The 21,825-nt window shown below is 38.3% G+C and overlaps 1 protein-coding gene across 6 annotated transcripts in view; it reads left to right on the top strand.

Annotated features, from left to right (window-relative positions):
* The window catches only part of Stacl (Stac-like), a 48,998-nt gene that overhangs the window by 4,803 nt on the left and 22,370 nt on the right, over positions 1–21,825 (top strand). For 5 of the 6 annotated variants that reach the window (XM_067353659.1, XM_067353666.1, XM_067353669.1 and 2 more), the window contains exons 2-3: positions 10,574–10,724; positions 11,052–11,901. In XM_067353659.1, coding sequence (XP_067209760.1) covers positions 11,448–11,901 — 454 coding nt within the window. In that variant the 5' untranslated portion in view covers positions 10,574–10,724; positions 11,052–11,447. The remainder of the gene's footprint in view (positions 1–10,573; positions 10,725–11,051; positions 11,902–21,825) is intronic. The other variant, XM_067353656.1, reaches the window with a different exon arrangement.

The following is a 21,825-nucleotide window of genomic DNA, read 5'->3' as shown; positions in this document are numbered from 1 at the left end:
TCGTGTCTCCGGCGGCGCACGAAGAAGAAATCACGTATTCGGCGTATAATCGGCCGATAGTTAACCGGATAGTTAGTAATTCAACCGCAGCGAGAACCGCGATGCAAATGCGATACAAATTGGATCAACAACGTACGCGTGTCGGCGAGACGACGAGAGGGTTGACCTTTTCATATTTCCCTGACTCAGTTCCAAGCGCGCTTCTTTGTGGCATTGAGTGCACGCTAGCGCTTTTTCAAGTTTATTCCTGCCAACGACTGCTGGTTGACTGGCGACTAGGCTAGCTCGCCCTCCCCTCGCTTTATCGCGATCAGCTGCGTCAGATCCATCAAGATCCCGAGATACGCTCGAATCGTTACATGCGTCACACTGAATATCGTTTTATTTTCACATCAAATCGTCATCCCTTGGGCTTACAACATCCGGCATCAAGGTTGTCCTATCTCTAAGAATTCACAATCTGGAAAACTACATTACTCCGCGGTCTACAAATTTGCATGCTAAACTCTCAAGGATGAAATCAAATTTTAAAAAGTGTAATTTTTTCCATGCCCACACGCGATAAATTTAAACTCTCTCTATCGAAGACGACTGCCCTTCGTAATATTTTTCTTGTCATGCCTGCGGCGGTATCGAAGAAATTTTATGTTTATTAGCCATCGCATCAAGAAATGTGTTTTATTTATAAGACAATTTTCGAATTTACATCGATATTTATATTGATTATTTAACCATATACGTATACGCATGAATCATTTATGTTTCCAACTATTTATCAATTTTGAATTGATGACGGATTCGTGTTCTGGATATCTTGGCTCCCCTTCTTACAAAAGTTTTATGAGTTATAAGGGAGAATATATATATATATATATTACAAGGGTGGATATATATATATATATATATTACACCCAAGTATAATAGCAAGAATATAAAAGTTGCATGAGAAAACGAATGATCCACGCGTGCAAAATTCGGCTGTCGTAAAAAAAATACACAACCGTAAGGTAAATATTGAAAATTATCAAGTATAGAATGTAATTTCCTATATATTACAGTATAATCCCGCTAATCCGGCACTATAAAAGCAAGTTGTGTTGAATTAATGGATTTGCCAGACTAAGGAGAATAAAGAGGTAAATAAAGTAATAAGTGAAGTTGTGAAATGAATTAAAGAATCGACAATGTACTTTGTGGAAATGTAAATTTGCGTCGCAAATTAGTTTAATGGTCACTAATAAATAAATACCTAACATGCGTGGGTTAAAAATCCGGTCTTTTGCCCTCTGTCTTTTACAAAATAGTGCCGGATTATTGGACGTGTCGGAGTGATCAAAGCGCGAGAATTAGCGAGATTTTACTGTACAACATTATCAACAAAATGTAATGTTTTACTTTTGCCGATATATCATACATTTCATCGGAATCAATGGAATATAAACTTGTTTGCAAATCTTGTTCAAATATTTTTTACTCAACACAGATAATTCCGCTTGCAATGTATGTGCGTGCACGTCCTGGGTTCGTGCTCGATACTCGATACCTTGAAACTGTTCCGGTAAACAACGTCAAGGGAATTAACGTCGATATGTGCGATATGTGACTGAGATACATGATGTCGGAGCACCATATCGGGACAGCTGACATTCTTGGCGTTCCCACTGCTTGTAATTGCAAATCGTGGCGGAAATTACCATCGCAAAGGGCCGCTGCCTTCGACCACCCTCCCACTTTTGAAAAGTATCCGAAATATGCCCTTAATATTAGCACTACACATAACTGCCTTTATATCGCTCTGGACGAACATATTCCATTTTCGGAAGAACGCATCATAATATTCATAAATCTTAACTAATCATTGTAAAGAAATACGAATATCATATCAAATAATCGTTATTAAGATTGTAACTGCCCGATTAATTAAATATCGGAATTATCTGATCACTCAAATCTGGATTATCTGGATAATCCGGATCAAATATCCGAAGAGTTCAAATCTGCGAATTCCTCGATTGAGATCAGAATAATCTATAGTAAATCAAATAGAAAATTAATTGCATATTGTATCAAAATTTACTGAAATTATAATATTAAAAAATATATTTAAAATAAAAAAGGTAAAATATATGTATATGAGCTTTATAAAAATAAGTATATGTTCCAACTTTTTTGGAGAATAAAAATTTAAGTCATTTTATACATATTTATAACCCTAATTTTTTCTTGGAATATATAACATAATCAATCAGAATGATTAAAATAATTTTTATGTAATAGGTAATTCCTATGTATTTATTGTCTTATAAATTTATATACTTTCTCTACAAATATTTGATTTTATAGGTCAAAATAGATGTTACTCGCAAAATTCGATATCTTAGGGTCAAGCACGTAGTAAAAATTCAAACATTTTCCTACTTTTCTTACTATGGTGAACTTTAAGGTATAATGGTTGTACATAGTTGCCTCATTTCCATTTATAATGTCGTCCCTACGCGAACATTTTGACCAGAACTTCGCATCGCGAAATCTTTAAAAATGCAGCTCGAAAAATTCACCGTCGAGCGTCACGTAATTCGGATCGACATACCTCTGACGATAGCAACAACATTTCCACGCTTCTTGCCTAAAGGCGCAAGCTTCACCGGTCGGTTACGGTAATTCCATGCATATCGGAAGCGCGTCTCTGCATCTCTCTCTCTCTCTCCTTTCATGCCGAGAGAAGCGGAGACGAGAATAATTCTAGGAGAATATTTCGCGCGAGTCGGGGCAAAATAGGAGGCTCGCACAATTCACTACAATGTGAATGGCAGCGAGCTTTTTGAAGAAAGTGCTTTACTGGGCGAAGTATAGTAATAAAAGTAAGAGTCGAACCATGTACAGTTTGCGCTCCTCGCTAACACATTTCTAAAGTGCACCACTCGTGGTCGAGCGTCTAATTGAGCATAAAGCTTTCGAGTTAGCTATCTGGCTTTGCGTCATGAAAGTGTAACACACTACTCCGGCGAAATCAGAGAACTGAGGCAATGTGATTTGATATTTTATGTCCAAGAGATTTATTAAGCTCCGTCCGAGAAATACGAAGCCATTTATCAACGTTTGCTTAATCAGCAAGCGGGAAAACAAAATTAATTATTATATATTATATATGTTATATACTGAATCTACGAATAAAATGGATCTCTTAATAATAAAAACTTTTAATAAATCTTGGTATAGTAGCTTAAATTCTGTAATGGCAATAATAATAATTTGCAAAATTACGTTCAAATTAGTTTGCTATAAAAGATTGAAAAAGTAAAAGAAATACAACGTATTTCTATCACAACACGCACGCACATAGTGTACAGGTATTAAATGCCTCATAAAATGTATGATTTATCATTACTGGCTTACAACTGGTATACAATTTCTCGGCTCAAATCCAATCCTCATAATTTTTTCTTTGTAACAATATTGTATCCGTTTGTTTACCGACGTTATACTCGAGCCAGCAGCAATTTCGCTGTTTAGTCGGAAGAAAATTCGTCGTGCGCTCTCTTTATAGCTCTTCAGACCAGCAGCTTCGCAATGTCGCTCAAGAAGCACTCATACTCGCAGAATATCGCGCCACCCGATATATGCCGCGCGAGGCTTTTCTTAGCCGTCGGTCACTGACAAGAACGGCCGGCTGACCGCGGCATCGCAGAAGCGTGCGTTTCCACACGCGGAAACACACGACCGGTGTTCGATATCCGTGCGATATCGCTTTGCACGATTATCTCTCGGTGCGCGTGACACATCGAATTTTTTATATTCAACCCGAATGGGCTCGAGTACAGACGACCCGTGCGCTCGAGCGTGTATTTTCGGAGTCGTTGACGGCGGCTCGTTGGACCGTGCTCGAGAATACTGCCAGCGGGGATAAATAATGCATATTCCACCGCACAATGCTGTTCTACTGTTCTACATCATTGCCTCGCCCCGGCGACGCGACGTCTCGCGACACCGTGCTATGATGCAATAAAAAATTCGCGCTACAACGTAAGCAACAGAGACGCGCTACATCTTTGACCCGCCTCTTCTCTTTCTGGCGCACGTTTTATTTCAGACGTTACCAAGATATTTTTGTCGATCGTGTCCTCTCTCTCTCTCTCTCTCTCTCTCTCTTTCTCTCTCTCTCTCTCTTTCTCTCTCTCTCTCTTTCTCTCTCTCTCTCTCTCTCTCTCTCTCTCTCTCTCTCGCATCTCACCGTCTCGCGAGAAGCCATTTGCTTACCTTTAAATACGCGAGAATAGTTAGAACCATGCGCCTGCAAATTCGCGATAGAGATAATAACGGCTCATCAGAGAAAAATTTCAGAATTTTTAAAAATATATTAATTAATATAAGCGACAAAAAACTATTTTTCTTTATAAGTCATAAACTTAGTAGAGAAAGATATTTTTGATGATTTTGACCCCCCCCCCCTCTCTCTTTCTGTTTCTCTTTTGGAGCCATTTGCTTGCCTTTAAATACACGAGGATAATTAGAACCATACGCCTGCAATTTTGCAATAGGGATAATAACAGCTGGATGAGAAATTCTGGGAATTTTTGAAAATAAACTAATATGAGCAATCAGTATACGAAAAAAAGTACTTGGTAAAAAAAAATAATGATTTTCCTCATTATATCTATTCGTAAATCTAACAATTTTAATATTAATTTTATCTTTGACGTCATGAATATATTAAAATCACGAATTTATTTTTAACTGCATCAATTTTTAATTAAAAGTAGTTTCTTACCGATTTTTCATTTAACTTTATATCATTGGAACGCATCGCCATGGTAAAAATGTGTATATAACACGGCTATTGTACGTTAGGTCCATAAGGAACACCCGGAGAGTCTAATCAGATTTCCTCTTGAGATATCGGAATTATTGGAAATCCTGAGTAGAGTCAGAAGCGAAACGAGGTGCCAGCCGAAGATGATGTTCAATTAATTGGGTTCGCAGCCGTAGTTATCGGGTACGATCTTTTTAGCTCCGTGTCCGATAAAAGAAATTGTAAGAGTGGGAAAACTTGATTTCCCGCTACCTACACTTTACAGATGCGAATCTATTCAAATGCTGCAATTTGTATTTAGAACATGGCAGGTGCAGGTAATTAAGGACGACTCGTGGCAGCATTTATTTATAATTAGATGGAAAATGTAACGTCACGGGAATGACGTTTAAACGCTACGATACCACTGTAAAGCGCAGTGTAAAATGCAATTTAAAATATTAACTTGCGCTGCGGGAAATGTGAGCAGTATTCGAGTTACGAGAGAATCGTGTTTTGCGATCGTTGTGTTCTCGACGCATCTTACACTTGAGCTGTAATAATTCAGTTCAGTTAATTACGACATCAATGTAATTATTTGATTGTGCTGTTTAAACATAGCGAACAATCGCATATTTCATTAACGACATCGGCTTTACAGAATTTCCAATACTCAGCACTTTATCTTTCATCTTTAATTATCTGATTGACTCAATTTTCCTACAGTAAGAGCTTTGAGTGATCTTTTATAAGTGATTATCGTCTTTCTTGACATCTTTTATATTTTTAACAATTATCCAGAGTTGAACTTTACAGAAAAAAACTCTGTCATAATTAATTTCATTTAAAATTAAATGTGCGGTTTTACATCTCTGCTTACATCTTTGGAGCTGCACTTTCCAAGTTAAAGTTCTTTAAATTTTAAATTACTATTAGCATGAAAATTGTAGGACCTTAATTTTCCTTAAGAAAACATCGATTCCAAAGTTGCGAAAGAATTTGGAGAAAATCGTCGGACGTGAATCTGGGGCACATGTGAAAAGAATGATACTTAATAATTCACGCGAGAATTCTCGCGCGCGACCGGACACGTCGTCTATTTTGAAAGCCATGGATTGAAAGCCTAAAATGTAACAGCAAAAGATGGTTATTGAAACACCGGTGCTCTGGCAGCACTCCAATTCCACAGGAAGCACCGGGACGTTTCCTGTACATATACATCGTTTCACACTCCACTCGACCCAGTAATTACGGTCGAGTTTGTGGATCCGACGTCGAAACTGTCCCCTCTCTGTTTCTGTCACGCAATGGAAACTGGTGGAATAGCTGTTGCTTCGAATCGCGTTCCCACGACGACGTTTTGAGCGATCGATGACGTTTGTGTTCGATACTCCCGCGTGTATAAGTCCTTTTTGTCCCCTGCGCGATCCCACTCGAAATTGCATTTAAGCCAGCTTTAAGCCGAGCAATGGTACAAGTGATATTTGCCTCATTTCGGGAAAACAAAAAAGTTCGCAAGAGTACTTAAGGTAAGATCCAGCCACTTCGTTGTAGCAGCAATTTTTGCTGTTCTATCAAGAGAAGGATATAAAACTGCATGTCATACCGAAACAATTACGCGTACGAAGGCTATAATAATTAATATATATTTTGACCTTAACATATTTCGAATTTTTTACTTTTGCTTATTCACACTTCTATTGTATCCAACATATTCATTATGTTGTTTACTTTATTATTAATATAAACGACACACAATTCACATGACGCAAAAATAAAGAAGAAAATATTTTCAATTAATTCGTCGACAATGCAGAAAAAACCAAGAAAAAAGTTACTAAAATAAAGTTCAATATTTCATTATCGAAAGAGCACAAGAATTCAATCTTTTTAGATATAGTTGAAAGCTGTTTAAAAGACATTCCACGTTTTAGAAGTCCTGAATTTCTTTTGAATGTTTTTTTGTGTTATTTAGACACGGATACAATAATGCAGTGCGCACAACAAAGTTCTACTCGTTCCGCTAATGAGACAGTCAGCAAACGCTCAAAGAGCTTTCTTCGCGAGTTTCCCGTCATAAATGTAACATCTCGGGAAACGCTCGAGCGTAAATAATCTCGCAAAATTTGTGCTTCGAAGAATCACAACGAGTCTCGGAAGACATGTTTGCACTGTTCTTAATGAGCGACGTTCAGGATGTAACTAGTTTCAATGTTTTCGCGTTCCCCGGCACTCCTCATTACAAGCATTTCACAAATATTTCCGTCTCTCCAATCGTGCGATATTATTATATTTCACAAAACTGATAACACAGATCCTATTAACAAAAACTGAGCTCACGCGCGGCGACATCACGCGGAATTCCAACATTGATGCAGTCCCTCGCGATTCATCAGCCAAATGCAATTTTTCGCGTATGCTAAAACAGCCTCTCGTAAAGATCTGTATAAACCGCGTTTCGAGAGGATGAAGAGTCTGAATAATCTTTCATCTCTCCGCGAATGCAACTTCTTATCGCATCGTACTTCACCACATGTAGATGAAAGTATTGTGAGTAAAGTTAACAAATTTTCTTAAAGAAGTTTTTCTATATAAATCACGTCTTTCTCGTGAAAAGCAGAAGAGTATAATTTAAATTCCTCCACCTCATAATAATCTTTTTCATGAGTCTACTCCAGAATTTACTGTAGAAAAACAGAAAACTTAAGTTTTTAGTAAATTATTTTTTTGTTCTCTGTTAATATATTACTTCTTAATTTTTGTTTTTTTTTCTAATTAAATATATAATGTGATAATAAGATAACTATAGATAAAACTTTCTACAGTTTTATTTTTATCGGTTTTTTATTATTCCATCGAATAAATCACTACTTTGAAAAAAAATTGAGTAATTCATATTTTTAACGTATATTAAAAGCTGCATATTAAAGGCTAATATTCACTTAAAGAATCTTGAAAAAGTTTTCCAGTGAGCTGCTTCGTTCAAAATGCGAGACATTTTAGCCTTTCGGCAATTTAAGCAGGATATGCGGGAGATATAATCCTATTGCGTAACGGCATTTCCACGCTTTTAACGGTTGAAAAAGATGATTCAGTCCGCGAGCGCTTAAACCGGGGTCGTGCATTATGACACAAAAATATGATTACCGTTACCGCGCTGCGCAGAATCCTTAAAAGAACGGAGATACATTAATTTATACTGCGCCAAGAGTGATTTTAAAGTGTCATTAGCGCGGCCGTCCATTATAACGAAATTGTAATTATATATCCTCTCATATACATTCTCTCTTTATTCGATTTCCGGGAAAAGCACGAGCTCGATTTGCTATTCTCATCGGCATCGATGATCAATATCAAGTAAATATATACATAAGCTTTGGATATACTTGCTCGAAAAAATGGGAATACGCGCCGTGAGCTAAATTTTAATTTTGATCGAATACGAATACATTTCTGCATTGCCAAATTAAAATTAATTTTTTTATAACAAAAGTTGAATTAAGCACTCAATTTTTTTCCTAATTGTTTAATTTATACTTTTGCATATAACTGTAATTTAAAGCTGATTGTATATTTTCTCTTTTTTCAGTCACTAATTACCCATGAGTACTAATTTGCATTCCAAAATGGTCAAAGTATGTATGTGTTCTTAAGATTTAACACGACAGAAACATTATGAATAATTGACAAATTATTAAAAATTAATATACGTCTCGCTAAAAAAAGCCTGACACTTCTCCGGCACTTTTTTTTGCGATGAATTACTTACAGCAATGTTTCTCTGACGTCATCTGATGCCCCCTGGACCTCCTCCTCCTCCCAGCGGTCCATCGAAACACTCACATTGACTCACACACGTTCGCGGCGCGCGCCTTGCTCGCGCGCGTACCCGAATACGAAAATCGCGCGAACTCACTTCAAACGGCACTCCCGACGTCGCAAGCGAATCAAATTGTCCAAGATGCGTTACGTGCGAATTCCATCCGCGTTTCAGACGATCGCACTTACCAATTGGGACACGATTATCTCAAAGCAGAGAGCATAAGCTCGAAGAAAGTAAGATGCGATTGATCATGATGGGGTCAACCGGATAGCGTGTGGTGTCCCAGTAGCATTTCGGTATCAAACAAACGGAAGTGACGAAGTCGCTGAGTTGACTTCTATGCCACAGATCTTATGTTTCATAGTTGCAATTAAGCAACCCCATGCTTTCCGGCATGTTGACACGTCTGACACTGAAGGGGTCCACGGTTTTATCGGGATCCCGTTATAAAACCGATCCTTCCCTCCTCCGAGCCGAGCTCAAAGTCGAGAAGAAAACCTGAAGTCGAAAGAGGTTCGATCGTGTCCCAATATTTATCATGCGTTCAAAATTTATGGTGCGTTCGTCTATATGATTCGCCAGAATACAGCTTTTCATACTCGCACGAAACTATTATGACACCCCCGGCCGGCATTAACGGCACTCCCGACGCGCGTTTTATTATACGACGGAACGAATACGTTTTATAACACCGAATACGCACAAAGCTTATCTGTAAAACATAAAACATAAATATATTTTATATATTAATGTTTGAAAAATGTTATAACATATTTTAATTATATTATTATTCGTAATAATAAATAAAATTTTATTACTCGGATCTGAAATTAATTAAATAGATACGATATTATGTGCGCTTGACCGCGCGTACAAACGCACACGAGTTTATACGCAACGCACAGAGCATTCGCTTTATAGTTTGCAAAGCGCTAACCGCTCACAAATGCAACGTTGGTACATGGTCTTAGCAAGTTCGCAATTGTACAGTCGTGTAACTCGCTCGAGTGAACAAAGAACTAGTCTGAAAATATGAGTGATTATAATTGAATAAAATAGTAACTTATAGCTCGCGAAATCAAAAATATCTCACAATGTGATCTAAATGCGTGATCTAAAACGTATTTTTTTTTTTTTTTGCGATTCGTTCGTAATGCGTTAAGCACACTACGTGCACGTTTTCACAAATCTAACCGCATTATCCGACACGTGACTATCGGTTGAGGTGGATTTCCGACTGTTATCGCGATTGATTGATATGTTTCTTCAACGGAGCACGTGCGCCGATTCCCACGCGTCGAAAAATGCACGTAAACTTCCGCGTACTTTACGTAGCACGCGACAATCCGTGAATCATGCAAGTAGTATGCACACATACGTCGAGAACCAACAATACAATCATCCACAGAGCGTAAAAGAATTCATAAAAGTATCTTCATGGCATCTATAACGGCGATCGTGGATAGGAAAACGTCATATAAACGACGTTTATATATATAATACAGTATGTCGGATTACTTTATGCTCTTTTACTACCATTTTTAGCGCAACTCGAACTCTTGGGTATGTTAATACAAGCTCTTGTGAGTTATATACGACGATTTATATACCACACATATAAGAGGGTGCGCTCAGATTGGCGCAAAAATGTGTTTTAAAATGAATAGTAAAGAGTGAAAGAAATAGAAAAAGAGAAATAGACATATTAAACATTTAAAAAATCTCTTTAATTAACAGAAAACAAACATATAATAACTTGAAACGTATAATATTGTAATAACGTTACGCGTTAATTAAAGAAAAATTGATGGACATTTTATCTAAAATAATTATACGAAATGTTTGCTTAATAAAGAGAAATAAAGTCTGTGATTGCGTGATTACAAACTAATAGAACTAATAGAGACGGTCACGTAAAAGCGAATGAAACTAATCTTTCATCATTGCCAACCCTGTTTCAGCCCAAGAGGTGTCGGGAATCACCGACAACATAAGCCCGACCTCTTAAATCTTGTCGAATGGCGTAGCTCACCGAGAACGACCGCAGTAAAATACATCGTAAGGCTGGCCAACTCGCCGAGAATAATCGATTTAGTCGAATAAGGAAAAAATGTATAAATTACTTTTCCATCATTGTTAAACTAAAAATGAATAAATATTTATCGGCAAATTTATTTTACGTAAAGTCAAATATTTGATTCTTTTTGTACATTTGACATTAATTACGCTGTAAAATAATGCAAAAATTTTTATTTTATTTATTGCTAAATTAATAATGTGTTCTTCCGGGACATTATATAAATAATTTAAAAGTAGAAAAGCATGAGAAAAGAAAGCCTACTAGCAACTTTCCCAAAGTTTGTGCTTTTTTAAAAAGAAATTATATTTGACCGATTAAAGAAATGTAATCAACAATCGATTGTTCCCGGCCGTTCGCAGTGCATCGACAACGCGGTCGACAGGACAGAAAAACAACGACGACGACGACGACGACAACGACGACGACGACGACGACGACGACGACGAGGAGGAGAAGAAAGAGGAGAAGGAGGAGGTAAGCGTCGTGTCGCGCGTCACGCGGCGACACATCGCGGGGGCGACGCTTAATCGCTCCGAGAAAGACAAAATCATGCGTCTCCTGACGGCGACCGGCGCCGATACCAATCCCGCACGCAGCACCGAGAATGTATTGCTGGACAGCGATGTTGGCTCGCGCGGATCCGAGAAGTGCAGCGGCAGCGGCAATAGCGGAACCCGCGACGACGTCGGCTACGCCGGCGGTTACGACCGCGACCACGGCAGCAGCGACAACGGCGCCAGCGACGATTTCTGGGCATGTACGTCTTCTATCCGGCGGACGAGCTCCTGCGTATCTATGAGAATCCGATTCGGGCGTCCGTGTCATTGACTCTCAACGACGCAGCAGTGAACGCCGGTCACAAGGAGATAAATCAGCTACCCTATCAGCCGCAACAGCAGCAATCAGAACAATATCAGCAGCAACGAAACGTCGCCGCGGACGATAGTCGCAAGCGCAGAAAGGAGAGAAAACGAGAGACTAGTCAGACAGCGGCCAGCAGAAGGCAAATCGTGCGTAACGGCGGTGGCGGCGACGTCAGTAAGAAAGAAGGACGACGGAACGAGGAACAGCACGCCGGGACTATGCAAAATAATCGTGCCTCCGGCTCCGAAGAGGCCGCCAACCATGTCCTCAAGGACCTTACGCAGCCGAGTCTCAACGAGCCGCTCAAACAGCACAATGGCGTCGCGCTTAAACTCGTGCAGACGGGTAAGTGCGTTTCCACGTTTTCGCGCGAATCTATTAATTAAGTTTCTAGGGCAAAACTTATGTAACCTTTAGAGGACCACGAGATGTTATATTTTGAAATCAATATCATATTTTCAAGCAAGTTAAGCATTAAATATGTTAGATCATTCAAAAAATTTTATGGTTTTTTTTCTAGGAAAATAAAATCGAAACAACTCAATATATTGTTAGCGAAGTATACTTCGCTATACATGATTTTTTTAAATCCTGCGGTCCTCCGAAGATTATCTGGAAAGAACACTTTTGCTGAAAGATCTAAAAATTGTGCCAGATACAGATCTGAAAATAAATTTTGTTGGACAATCAAAATTTATTAATGGAGCACTCGATCTTTTGCATATCGCAGCAAAAAGACGATCCATCAACCAAAATTTTGAATGTCCAACAAAATTTATTTTCAGATTTGAATCTGGCACAATTTTTAAATCTTTCAGCAAAAGTGTTCTTTCCGTGTAAATTTGTTTAAACTAACATTATTTCCTTTCAAAATACAATTTTTCTGTACCCGACATTATTTTAGCAATGTTTTCGCTGTCAGAGGCAATTTAGAAAGTAGGTTGAAATATTAATCAGAGCATCAAAACGAAAACTCTCTTTAAGTCCTTATTCATCATTCATTACTTCGAAATAATAACACGCCTTGTCGTTTCTTCATTTTGTTAATATTTTTCGCAATTTATTCATTTCTTTCAAGAATTGTTCAGCCTGAGAGAAAAGTTTACTCTTCTAAAATATTATATTTTCGATACAGTGAACAAATATCTCACTAAACTGTTTGGAACGAAACGTGCACAGAATGCAGTTGGATGGTAAGAGAGATCAACTGCGTATTTTGTCGCGCTCCTAGTGCTTCCGGCTTAAGAGAAAATATGTTCACGAACTTTGTCAAACCACGTTCACAAGAGAGTATTTTATATCCTTCTTTTCCTTTTCTTCGTGTCCTTTAGAAATAAAATATTTAATATTTGCGTGGCTCTAAGCTATTGTCGCGACAATTGTCGTCGCGTTACGTTCGCGCAATGGCTACGAAAGTTGAAAAATCGACTCGGTTGGCCGACGATCCAAATTATCCATATATTTAACATATGAGAGCCTGCGTATAATCGTACAACTTCTTGTTGGCAGCCTCGAACTTCTACGTGAGTTAGCGTATTACGCGTCCCGACTTGGCGGGAGTTTAATAGCCGTCAAGCGAACATAGCTTAGGCTTATATCGTCAAACTGTACACGAGATGACATAATAGTGAATCTCATTAACGGGAAATCCCAAAATAGGGATCCCAAATTTCGTTACATTGCTGATTTTTGAAAAACACGCAAAATATCCACTGGAAAATTATTACAAATATTTCTTATACATTATTTAGGATAAAATGTATATTTTTTTTATTTTTTTGTGATTAATGGCATGGTGTTCCGTAAACTTAGGGAGAATTTTTCTTTAAGAAAAACATTGAGAGAAGTCATTATTTGTCACAACTTTTCGATGTTAAATAACTTGGGAATTCACAAAGAAGTTGAAGTTCTGTTAATCCAAACTAAAACTTCACTTGAAATTAAACAAACAATAAAGTTTCGTTATCAATTCGTGTCCGTGAGGCTTAGCTCGCGAAAAGTAATTTATTCTCAATCATTCGCAACACAAAAGCTATTAAATTCTCGGCAATTTTGTTATGAGAATTCTTGCCTTCAGTTTAGCGAAGGAATCTATCATTAGCGATGGAAGCAAAATATTCTGTATATAACGCGAAGAGGATGAAGTTTCTGACTCTCTTGCTTGACGCATCGCGCGCCAGGACGCCAGATATCCGCCAGATATTATGTCTGACATAGGATTAATTAAAGTCACTTGTTCTCGTTACCTACATCTTTCCGCGGACACGTCTTCTAAACAATTCGTCACAGCTGACTTTTTTTTATCCGCCGCACACTTTGACAATCAATCTGTACTCCGCGACGCGATAGGGATGAAGATTAATTAGCAGTTGGAAATAGCGGAGGCTAAGGAGGATTGGCGAGCCTATTACGCCGCTGAACTCTAAGCTATCAGTCTTTGTCACTTGCTACCCTATCTGACCTATCGACCTCGATCTCCGGTCTGTCGCTTCATCGCGGAAACCTCCTTACGAAATTCCCTCTCGTTCGAGCATAAGAACACGATAAAATCAGATTAGGGCAAGTGTCTTCGAGAACAGAGTGGAGTACGTTCGAATGCGAACATGCCGAGCGACTTATTAAATTTATTCGCTCCTTCGCTTTATGCACCCATAAACTTAGATCGTAAACCAATCGTGAGGGAAGAAAATTTTACGAGTCGAATGCCGAAGAAGCGCTAACTTGTAGTACTCAGTAAACAGGTGCGATGAAAAACTTAAGAAACCGCAACCGTTGGAAGAAGATCTGCAAGTAATCGTTGTTCCGTCCAGAAAAGTCATTTAAAAAAAAAAAAACATGTAAAAAGGAAGTAAACAATTTGAGAGACCCTTCATCGTCGATTGCGTCGATTTTTTCCACGTCACCAGCTGAGAGTTAAAATGCTCCCATAAATGTCACGTAAATGACACCTGCGGCCTTGGCTTCGATGCTTAAAGTGTATTATTCCGGTGATCTGGTCGTATCTCGCGGCCGTTCCGCTCCAAACAGATGCACGGTAGAGTGAGTCATTTGGCGTTATCCCGTCGCGCCCGTTCAACCGTGTAAATTTGAATATCTCCGATGAACATTGCGCGTTCTCGAGGAAGCAAATTCCGCGAGCGCCGTTTCGCAGGAGCGCAACACGAGCACGCAAGAGCGCAACTTCACGTTACCGCGTATATAAATAGATCTACGCCTTGTGGCGGATTTAGAATACGTATAACCGCGGCCTCGTCAAGTCCAAACGATCTCTCGAGGCTGTCACGTGTGTTGACCTGGATGTTTATTCGGTTCATCGACGCGGCCAAATATCGTCGCTGCCTGGTCTGGCAGTCCGCGGTGAAAATCGCGATGAATTTCGATGAAATGACATTAATCGACGCATATAAACAAAGAGCGTTAATACAAAACGGCTGTTGAGTTCTGTTTTTAGCCGGCTGTTTCGAAAGTTAAAGGCTCTATTCAAAACAGAGTGAAAATGATCACATCTCTTCGAGAGCACGGTCGCGGATAAAGTAAGGTCAATGCGAATAATCTTGACATTTGAAATTAAACGACTGCCGACCTCGCAATATTATCCCTTGTTATAACATTGTTGTAACATTATTAACAATTATTAATTTCCACGTAAAAAAGAGTTAAAACTTATTTGTGCAATATGACAAATTTAAATAAATTTTATATTTGATATTTATTAAATATTTAAATTATCTCTTTTAACGATTCTACATAATTACAGTAAAATTTTATTAAATAATTAACATTTTATTAAAGGTCATAGCATATCTCGTTGAATTTATTCTCTGTGTTATCCATCACGACTCTTAATTGCCTTTTGCTTATTCAAACGCTTGCATCATCGAAAGTCTTATTAATGTCTCTAAAAATAAATATTGTTGATCATTAAAGCCCAATCTATAATGTGCTTTTTGATTTTTGTTTTCTGCCTTTTTGCCTTTATGTAAAGACATATTTTTTCGGAAATTCAGAAAGGAAAAATTGTAAATCACGGTGTTTCTTGACCCCATGCGACAAACACATAAAAAGCAAAAATACGAAAAGCAGAGAGCTAGAAATAATACGCAAGAAGCACATTGTAGATTAGGTCTAAGAAACGTTCCAGAGTCGTAATTGCGATCCTAACTGAACCTACGCACACAAGTTCCAGAAATGTAATTGTATTAGAAACGTATCTGCTTCGTCGGTTATTAATATAATATTCATGGACGCCAATTTCGGGATGAGCAAGTTAATCGCGTTTTAAAGCGCATTTATAACTCGCGTGACTCGAGTTCATCGAACTCGCGAGACTCCGCATCAAGGTCGCACCCTTGGAGTCACCTAGTCACGAAGGCTGTTACACCTTGGCACCATGAGACGAGTCGATCGCCGGCCGCCTGATCGTAATGTGCCCCACGCGACGACCATAATTCCACGTCTCACGGCGATATCATCCCCTTTTCGCTAATTCAGATATAATTATGTATGCACAGTATGTATAGCTGCATACATACAGAAAACGACGCGGGTCATATTTTAATAAAGGAAGGAGTCTGGTTGCCACGGTAACTGTGAAACGAACAGAGCACGCGGCCAGGCAAGCAGGCAGGCAGGCAGGCAGGCAGGCAGGCAGGATATTGATTCACCCCACCTGAATTCAGGTCAACTCCTGACTAAACTTATATTTCCACACGGCGCGAACTCTCCATTTCCATCGCGTTCGTGCTCTTGCTTTTTTTTCCTTTTACTACACCCCCTCTCCCCCTTCCGACGTGCGTGTGGAAACGCGTGCTAAGCCGAGACCAACCGGGGCGTTTTGTTATTATGGATACGGATCATCCAGGTAACTGGGTATATAAAGACCTTCGCCCGCGCCCTTCGCCCGCTCATGCGCCACGCCGCCTTCCCAAGGCGCGCTCCCGAGCGAGAAAGTTTATGCTGAATCATTAAGCATCATCGATCTGTCGCGCTCGTCTCCGTTTATTGACGATGAATTAGCCCGGACTCTTACGATGATATATGACTTACTGTTGCGTACTTTGATCCCTACAGCGGATTATTTATTTTAAAGTTTGCCCGTCAAAGAGCCGCAAAGCTCTTTTTTATCTGTAATCTGTGCGCTTTGAAAGAAACTTTTGAAAATTTCTTATAATAAATAGAAACTTGAGTTTCAAAGAGAAAGCGTTAGCAAAATAAAGAAGAGATGTGAGAAGATATATAATACATAAGACATTTTGTTATCATAATTATAAATTTTGCGAAACAGTTAAATTTAGTACGCATGCATCGAAAGAGTACATTTTTCCCTTTTCTTCGCAAACTTTCAATTTTCCTTGAATGAAATCAATGAAGATCAAAATACGCTCCTTTTAAGAATATCTATCGATAAGGGTATCGGTCGAACGTGAAAGAAACAGTTTCTGTGAAATAAATTCTATCTAGATGAAATTTAGGTGCATGCGAAATTCGGAAGCTGTCTCTATTTTTCGCAAACAATTCTTATTCTGATTTAAAAATGCATAATAATTTAGGAATACTGGTAAATATATTTTTATAAATACCTGCCAATACATATCAATCAAACGTGGAAGCAATTCTTCGAGGAAAATTCCATTACGTAAAATAAAATACGCGTAACATTTCGAAACCACAATATTTTCACATTTTCTCCGACGCGACCATCCCTACTTCGTTTTTTTTTTTTCTAATTTTTTTTTCCTTTATTTTACTTTCGGGAATTCATCGCGTGATTGTAATTGAAAAGCATTCGCTCGAGCAACCTCATCTTCCATTATTGCGTGCTACCTGCTGGCATTTATGCGAAGCGAGCAATTTCTGAATTTTTCACACGCCGCGATTGACGCAAGCGGAGTCGGGTGCAATTTTTGCTGTCGCTAGTTTCCGCGTAGCGGAGATAAAAATTCTTTTTGAGCGAAACAGCGCAAGGTCGATGGTACTCGCTGGTAAGCAGAAATGCAAATGCAGTGGATAATACCGAGCAATGTTTATACTATGTTTCGATACTTATAATACGAGACAGTTTTGCGCAAAGTGCGTTCTCGCGTCGACGCGAAATCGATATAAAATGTATGGAACAAAGAATATAAACGATTTCAATTTTTCTCAGTCTACACCCATTTTTCTTATCCACCTGTGTTTCCTCGTTAGACCTGTCCTTTCGGTAACTTCGATTTACGGCGGCAAGTTATGGAACAACAGTAAAGTGCGCGTATTGTCGAGAGAACATAGATCTTGCCGCATTTTACTCCGTATCAATAATCCGTATCGTCGCGCACCTGCGCCATATTTGCCGATCCACGCCACCATGGGAATTGGAGTAGTTCTTATTCAACCTTAAATTTTTAATGAGCGCTGCAGCCGAGCTTTCTCCCTCGAGTCGATAATCGTAGCTCGCGATTGAGATCCATTTCGACTACACACAGCGTATTACAGAGAACAGCGAAGACCGGGGTATGGATAAAACTAAGTTTTTATATTTATAGAAAACTTTCCTTGAGAAAGATTTTACTTGTCAAGAGCAACACGGCGAAGGCTGCAGCCGTCAGTTATGAGAATAATTATAAAAATATATTCTGTACCTTTTTTCCAGGTAAATAAAATATGACGCGATATTTTCTTGGAATATTTTCAAATGTCTTAGATATGATTTACTATCAGACACTTATACTTTTATTTTCATATTTAACATTCGCAATTTTTCTTTCCTGGAAAAACGCCAATATATTTTTTTCCTCATATTATACATGATACTGACACTTTGTAAAATAATTTTATTTATTCTTGCAAAGGTAACGCTATAGGAATTAAACATAATTGACAATGTGAAATTTTTAGTTCGTTATGTCGTCTAAGCCGTTTAACGAACTGACACACTACACACACACACACACACACACACACACACACACACACACACACACACACACACACACAATTGCCGACTTAAGTCAGGGTGTATAATTAGAATCGTACGAATTCATCTTGCAGCCTATTCACGTGATACGCATCACTGAACTCACAAATAGGCCCGGTGGACGATAATGGAGCGGCCGCTATTACAGTGACTTCAATTAACTGAAATTCTTCAGACGAGAAAGCACAGCTGATGTGCACCGCGTGCACGTTATGTGGTATGTGTGTGTGAGAGAGACACAATTTTTCCCATCCCTGATTTCGAGCGCGATCATTCGCTGGCACGATTTCTGAGAAAAAGTAGACAATGTGGCGCCCAACTCGGATACTTGTCGACGAGCTTGGAAGTCGACGCGAAGAGAAAATATCTCATTTCCGCATATAGAAGAACGTTTTCTTTCTTCGCTAAATTATTTTACTACACGCCACGCTTCGCGACGCGAAGCTGTAATACCAAAAACTTGGAGCGCGGAGAAAACAAAAGAGTTAAAGTAGAAATAGCTTTGCAAGTTCAACCAACGACAGCTTTGATCACTGTAAAACGAAAGGAACGTATTAAAAGAACGGGGTTCAATTTCCCTCATATCCGTCGGCGACCACACGTTCACCAACATACGCGACACATTATTAATCGAGTTTAATAGTTTAATAGTTTAATTAAAAGCCCAAAGTAACGTGAGGCTTTAATTTATCCGTGTATGGAGTTAAATCATATTACAATTATATATATCCGTCCGTTATTATGATTGAAATCATCTCGCGGAATTGATATATATAATATATGTAAATATTAAGTTAAGTGGAAAGTAATTTCGTTTCACCAATTTGAAGCTTATGCAAATGATCCAAAATTGTTGAATGATTGACATTGATTCTTTTCGTTATATCTCGACATAATAGCTATGGATTTTCTGTTACTGTTTACTTTAAAACCACTTACAATCTGCCAAAACAAGGCTACATCGCTTAAATAAAAATCGCCAGAACTTCTTAAACCAAAGTTAGCATAATCGTTTCTTTTGTTACCAATTTACTTCCAAATATATCATACATATTAAAGTAATCGCTATGCTTTGGAAGAGTATTTCACTAAATTCAAGGACGATAAAAGCTTTCAGAGTTATACCAATAATATTGTTATGCACTTTAATGCCGTATAATCACATCATACGTCAATTTCGAACAAAGTTGGTCGATAAATATATCGAAGTATAGCACAGCTAGGGCTCAAAATGTTCACCCGCATTATGTGTCGCGCAAAGTTTCTTCGGGAAGCAGGCTTCTGTAAATGATGATTAAACGGTGAAGCGATCTCTAGGGCGCTAATGCGATCCGCTAATGCGTGAGATCAGCGAACAAATTGCACATTATCGCGGGATCTCGGCTTTCCCTAAACCGGAATAATTCCCGAAATGGGAACATGTTAAGCTAATGCAAATGTCTTAATGAGGGCGATATTGCGCGCACATAAGATCCCTCGGCCAATCAAATCGATGGCGGGCGTTCGACGACAGGATCGATAGACCGTTTCATCATAATTCCAACGGATTTGTTCTCGCTACGACATAGATACGCGTGATGCAATATGACGCAAATATATATTTACATAACGCCACGAAACGAGGGTGCTCGTTTATTGACAGATTTAATGCGCATGATGTGTTTTTATTTGAAAGCTGCGCAATATGACCTTCCCTTCAACATAATTTATTTATACGCCATCTTCTCTAGCAACTTTTCAAGTTCCAACATGAAACATCTTGTTAACTAGTTGAGATTCTGTTAAAATAAAATTAAAGTTTATGTTAACTGAAAGTAGAAGCTTGGAGGAGATTAGGAGCCTTTTAAATAGCATATTTCGATGATCTTCTGTTATTTAGATGCTAATTTATTCGAATTACCGTCAGATGAATAATCAATTTCGATTATTTTATGTTAAAAGTTATTCACTTTTATTTTTTGTATTTATGTATAATATTATCTTACATATTTAAATTACATATGCTATTAATTATATGTACAAAATAATTTCAAACTCTTTTTGCGCAACAAAATATTATCATAAAAGAATCACTTTGTTGATCTAATTTTGAAAAAGAGCAGTCCCCGTTCCGCCGCTTTATCTTACAAATTTCTGTTTATTCTTCGACATCCAATAACGAGCATATTGATTTTCCCCCCCATCGACGAATGAAAAACATTTTAATAACAGCGTCTATGACAAAAGCACTCGGTGCTTAAATGGGAAATACACAGAAAAAGATCGGATTACCTGACGATAGGTAGGTTAGGTAGGTAGGTAGGTAGGTAACCCTGACGGAACCATAGTTCGGAGACTTTAGAGCTCTCTGCTTACCTTATTGGATCCCCAGGTTATCTTGTCCCGCATCGAGAAATAATATCACTCCGCCGAGAGAGCCCTCCCCGTTTGTTCGAATTATTTGACGAAGAAAAACGATATTCGCGCACACGCTGGCCTGACATGGATTCCATCTTTCACGTTCATCATGAATTTATCACAAACTTTCGTCGCGAAATTGCAGCCCAGATATTGAATTAATGTTCGAGAGCCGGAAATATGGATAAACCGATTATTTGCACGACTATTATATTACGTCGTAGCTCTCGTGCCGTTTCTGTTAGGCCGAATGTGTATTTGCTCATGGAACATGTTTTTTCTGCTTGCATATTTTCATTGATCGAAGTCTGACGTAAAAATTCCTACGTATTTTTGAACTCCTGGTCGCCATGACGATCAAATATAAACCGCAGAGGGAATTATTGGACAACCTTTTTCCCATACGCGCCTAATATTATTCTACCGCTACAATTTGCTACTAAAATTTAGCAAAAGGTCAAAAATATTGTGTTTAGTAGTAAAAATTTCATAATCTTGAAATTTGTTATTTTTGCCGTTAATATTTTTTTTTATCAAATCTTATAATTGTTAAAATCACTATTTTGAGTAATTATCGTATAATACATTATGTTGTGAAAAAAATTTCTTGTTATATTGTCTATAAGTACATATCTTATATCTTGACACGCATGTCACTCCCTATCTTAGTAGCAAAAAAAATATATTTCTCGACAGATTTGCGTCCCCTTGCCAAGATAATCGTGACGTGAATAGACAAAGATATATCGCGAGTGATGATGCGCTCCCATCGCCAAGGTATTTCCTGACGTAACTATGCGAGATTCTGTACACATAACGACCATCTTAAATAACTCTCATCGAATATACAAAAATCGTATACACCAGAAAATATGACTAATATTAAAAAAGCTTTTTTGAATATATACTTTTAAATATTT

Source organism: Linepithema humile, chromosome 1 (assembly GCF_040581485.1).
Source record: "Linepithema humile isolate Giens D197 chromosome 1, Lhum_UNIL_v1.0, whole genome shotgun sequence".
Classification (NCBI taxonomy): domain Eukaryota; kingdom Metazoa; phylum Arthropoda; class Insecta; order Hymenoptera; family Formicidae; genus Linepithema; species Linepithema humile.
The sequence above is the reverse complement of the archived record's forward strand: the minus strand, read 5'-3'. Positions and strand labels throughout refer to the sequence as shown.